General features: G+C 60.6%; 1 protein-coding gene across 1 annotated transcript; it reads right to left on the bottom strand.

The window, feature by feature from the left end:
• Positions 1 to 671: 671 nt before the first annotated feature.
• On the bottom strand, positions 672 to 4331 carry FOXA1 (forkhead box A1). The gene is made up of 2 exons (XM_062577285.1): positions 4260 to 4331; positions 672 to 1934 (listed from the first exon to the last, which is right to left on the bottom strand). The coding sequence occupies exons 1-2, from the start codon at positions 4329 to 4331 to the stop codon at positions 672 to 674; spliced, it is 1335 nt and encodes a 444-aa protein (XP_062433269.1).
• Between the last annotated feature and the right edge of the window lie 263 nt (positions 4332 to 4594).

Genomic DNA, 4594 nt, shown 5'->3' with positions numbered 1-4594 from the left:
AAAAAAATAAGGGTCGCATCCTGCACTCCAAAGCTCCGGTTGGTCCCCTTGGGAGTGCAGGATCCGACCCACAGCATCTGGATGTACGCGGGTTGTACTAGCCGAAGGTTTATTTTGCAAGTATCAAAAGGATGATCCTAGAAAGTAAATAGTCCTCTTGTTGCTTAGAGATTTTCTTAGTGTTTTGCTACTTCACAGCAGTATTGTCCTTCAAAGCCTTTTTAATTAAAAAAAGCCTTAAACGTCTACTCACTTCTTCATCTCCGTATTGTTAAAGTATTGCCACATACCTGTAAACTTACATGAGATTATAGAGCACAGAAAGGGAGAGGGGGGCTAGGGCCGAGGTGGAAAGCACAAACGAGTAGTTTACAAGCTTAACAATTTTTTTTTCTTTTCCATAACATCCTGCAAAGGCTATAGGGGTCTCCGGGGAGGAGGCGGCGGGGGTATGTACAGGAGGGCCGCGGTCAGCTTTGCAGGTGGAGGATAACAACACACAACGCGTTGCGAGACAGCTCTAGAGTAACAGTCCTTGGCACACAGCGTGCGCAGCCGCATCGGTTTGTGGCGGAGAGAGGGAAAGGGGGCAGAGAGAGGAGGAGAGGGGGAAGCCGAGGAGCGGAGGGGGAGAGGAGAGGGGCTCGCCGGCGGGCGCGCGGGCCGGAGAGCTACGAGGTGTTTAGCACGGGTCTGGAATACACACCTTGGTAGTAGGAGGGCTCCAGGGCCGAGGGCTCGATGCTGCTCCGGCCCGCCATGGAGGCACTGCCCAGGGGCAGCCCGCCGGGCAGGCTCGCCCCGTAGGAGGAATATTGCAGCGCCTGCTCATAGGCTTTGAAGTCCAGCTTGTGCTGCTGTTCCGAGGAGGACATGAGGTTGTTGATGGAAAAGGGGTGGTTGAAGGAGTAGTGGGGGTCCCCTTTGAGGTGCAGCTGGGGTTCGTGGGCTAAGGAGTGAGGGGGGTGTGGGACGGAGGCCAAGGCGGGGACGGAGCTGATGGTAGAGGAAGCGGCCGAGGCCGAGGTCTTTAGCTCCGTGCTCGATCCGCTGTGGTCCATAGACTGGGGGCTGGTGGACGGGTTGGAGCTGGAGAGGGAGGTCGCAGTGTCCAGCTGCGCCGGTTTATTGTGGCCTCTGTGCAGGGGGGAATTAGAGCTGGAACTGGAGGCCCCGGCCTGATCTTTCCTGCCCTCCTGAGGGGTTTTGCTGTTGGCCGGCTTCTCGCACTTGAACCGCTTTTGCCGGCGGAGGTAGCAGCCATTTTCAAACATGTTGCCAGAGTCGGGGTGCAGGGTCCAGTAGGAGCCCTTGCCGGGCTTGTCGGGAGAGCGGGCCACCTTGACGAAGCAGTCGTTGAAGGAGAGCGAGTGGCGGATGCTGTTCTGCCAGCGCTGCTGGTTCTGCCGGTAGTAGGGGAAGAGGTCCATGATCCACTGGTAGATCTCACTCAGCGTCAGCATCTTGCTGGGCGCCTGCTGGATGGCCATGGTGATGAGGGAGATGTAGGAGTAGGGCGGCTTGGCGTGGGGGTAGCTCCGCTTGAAGGTCTTAGCGTCCCGTGTCCTGCCGAGGTTGGACTGCGTGTAGGCCATGGGGCTCATGCAGGGGTTCATGCTGCTGTAGGGGCTGAGCCCGTTCATGGGGGCCGGCTGGGCCGACATGGCGTTGATGCCGCCTGGGCTCAGCGCCGTGCCCATGGTGGCCACGCCAGCCGGCATGCCGTTCACCGGGCCGGCAGAGCCTGCCGGCATGCCGGCCACAGCACCGGGGCTCAGCCCGGCCCCCAGCCCCGTGTTGGCGTAGGACATGTTGAAGGAGCTGGAGGTCATGTTGCCGCTCGTCGTCATGGTGTTCATGGTCATGTAGGTGTTCATGGTGTTCATGGAGCCCAGCCCCGAGTTCATGTTGCTCACGGGCACCGAGGAATAGGCCTAGGGCAGTGAGACGGAGAGAGGATATTAGGAGAGAGAGGAGCAGGCGGGGTCCCCGTGGCTCCGAGCTCCTGGCTGGGGCCGGATCCTGCCCTCCGCTGGGGCCGGTGCCGCAGGAAGAGCCGACCCTGCCTGTCCCAGCTAACGCGCCTGGCAAAATTCTCCCCCAGTGACACCTTTGGCTTCTTCGACACTCATGAAAGCGCTTCCCAAAATCCCCACAGACGGGCCGCTGGTGGGATAAAAAGGCTAATTTATATTTATACGTATTTATAAATACCACACTGCCGAGAGACTGCTCGGACCAAACACACTCCAGGTTTACCGTCGGGCCTAGGGCTTCCGCCCGCTGTGGCGGGCTCACCGGGGTGCCAGGGACAACCTTCCCTCCCGAGACAGCTCCGCACCTCTGCAGACCCTCGCTACGGGCTGGGTCAGCCCCAGGAGAAGGTTTTCTTCATGGATATTCCAGCGGTTTTACACATTTGGTGTCCCACCTTGCTATCTAAATATCAAAATTCCGCATAATATTGAAAATTATGGACATACCCTCTCCGTGCCAAGACAAAATTCATCTGCCTGAGCTTTCTCAGCAATAATATCACACACTCCCCTCTCCACTGCGGATTTCAATTTCTTTTTTTGCACAAGGTATGATAGTGTCGTCACAAAAAAACGAAACAGCTCCGGGCTGCGCACTTTATCTGCGGAAAAGCTTCCCACTTCTACGCGTTTTCTATCAAGTCAATCTTTCATTTAAACTTAGGAAAACTTTCTGGAAGTGTAAAAAGCCGAAACTTTCCATGCCCTTGATTTTTTTTTTATTATCGCCTAATGTGCACAGTTTGCAGCACCCTTATTCCTAACAGAACTGCTACAAAATCCAGAGCGAGAGCCGGAAAGTGAGCTTCCCACCACGGCTTCTGGTTTAATGGGAGAGGAAACCACCTCGCAGATATATTCCCGATTTACCTCGAACAAAGGCAAAACGGCTAAGGAAAGGACGTTCAGCGACGGTTAAAAAAATGTAATATTTGGTAGTATTTACTACAAATTCTACGGGCTTATAAATACTATTTTAATTGAATAGTGATCAGCTGAGGTCGTAGAGCGGGGATGGGTTCCCCACACGCCGTCCGCGCTATGTTTTAAATTAAATAGCGGGGGACGAGAAAAGATTGAAACCGAAAAGCAGCGAAGGAGAGGGTGGCTCAGCTCCGTGCTCGTGGGTACTGAGGGCGGCGAGGGTAAGTGAGCGTGGGAGCGACGCGGTGGTTTAGCTGGCCCCTATTTGCGCTTTAGCGGCCTTTTCGCTGCCACACGGGGTGCGGCGGGGGCGATCGGTGGCGGCGCGCGGCCCCGCGCCCACGCCGCGGGGGCCCGCGGAGCCGCGTGCCCGTGGGCGCCGGAGCAGCGCGGCTGCGTGCCCGCCCGCCTCGCTTGCACACTTCCTTCCTCGCGTGTTAATCCTCGCGGTTTCTGGCCGTGCTGCTTAAGCGGCGACTTCTCCCCGCGAAGCCGATTTCGGAGCCGCCCTCGGCACCGGGCGAAAGCCGGACCCGGGGCGGGGGGGGGGGGGGGGGGAGGCACGTCCGCCCCGGCCCTCTGCGGTCCCTTCGCGTTTGGGCCGTTTCTCCCCGCTCCTGTGCACGGTGCTGCCACCTCCACGCGGCGGCCGGGCCGGCCCCAGGGGGGCCGCGGCGGCGGGCGGGGGGTGGCCGGGGCCGGGACCCCCCCCTCGGGGCCGGGACCCCCCCGGGGCCGCTCCCCGCAGCGCCGCCCGCCGGCCCGCTGCAGCAGCGCACGCCGCCGCCACGCCGCCTCGCAAAGTCCGAAAAAACGTCTTTTGGGGGTTTTATTTTTCCTTCTTTCCACCCCCTCCCCCTTTCCCTTCTTTCCTCCCGCCCGGCTTCAGCGGGCGAAGCCCCTCGCCGGGACGCACCGGCGCCGCGGGCCCCTCTGCCCCGAGTTGCCGGGGCGCTTTTAGGGCGCGCCGACAGCGCAGGTTTCGCCCTTTAGGGGCTGCTCGGGCCCCCCTGTCCCGTCCCCCCCTCCCCGGCCCCGGCCCCGGCGCCGGCTGCCGGCCGTGCCCGCAGGCCCGCGGCCGCGGCGGCGCCTCCGGGGCGCTCGGGGATTTCCTCGCGGGAGGCTGGCAGGCTCCAGCGCAGGAGCCGGGCGGGCGCCCGCACGTTTGCACTGGCAGGATCTGTAGTGCAAACTGCTTCCCCCAGTTGCTGCCCCCCGCCCCAGACCGCCGGCCCTGCCCCCGACCCCCCTTCCCCCTGCAGAGGGGCAGCGGAGGAGCCAGACCCCGGATCCGCTCACCTCCTGGGTGTCGGCGTAGTAGCTGTTCCAGTCGCTGGTTTCATGCCCTTCCATTTTCACAGTCCCTAACATTATGGAGCCAACCTGCCCGGTGTAACCATCCAGCCCTCTTGCAAGCGACGGGCAGCAGGGAGAAGAGCCCCGAAAGCCCGACCTAGCAGCGAGCCAGCTCGCAGGAGGGGACGGGGGTGCTGAATTCTCGCCTACAACAAGCCGAAAAGGAGGCAGGGAGCGGCGTGGGGCGAGACAGTTGAGAAAGTGAGGAAGTGCCGGCTGGGATGTGAGCGGAGTTGAGCTGATGTGGATCTTACGTCGCAGCAGTACCCTCCTCCTCC

Source organism: Rhea pennata, chromosome 5 (genome assembly GCF_028389875.1).
Source record: "Rhea pennata isolate bPtePen1 chromosome 5, bPtePen1.pri, whole genome shotgun sequence".
Taxonomy (NCBI): domain Eukaryota; kingdom Metazoa; phylum Chordata; class Aves; order Rheiformes; family Rheidae; genus Rhea; species Rhea pennata.
The sequence above is the reverse complement of the archived record's forward strand: the minus strand, read 5'-3'. Positions and strand labels throughout refer to the sequence as shown.

Excerpts from the sequence above, each read along its gene's own strand:
- FOXA1 (XM_062577285.1), bottom strand. The coding sequence starts at position 4,331 with ATGTTAGGGACTGTGAAAATGGAAGGGCATGAAACCAGCGACTGGAAC. Across the intron at positions 1,935-4,259 it reads ACTACGCCGACACCCAGGAG|GCCTATTCCTCGGTGCCCGT; the intron begins GTGAGCGGATCC and ends TCACTGCCCTAG.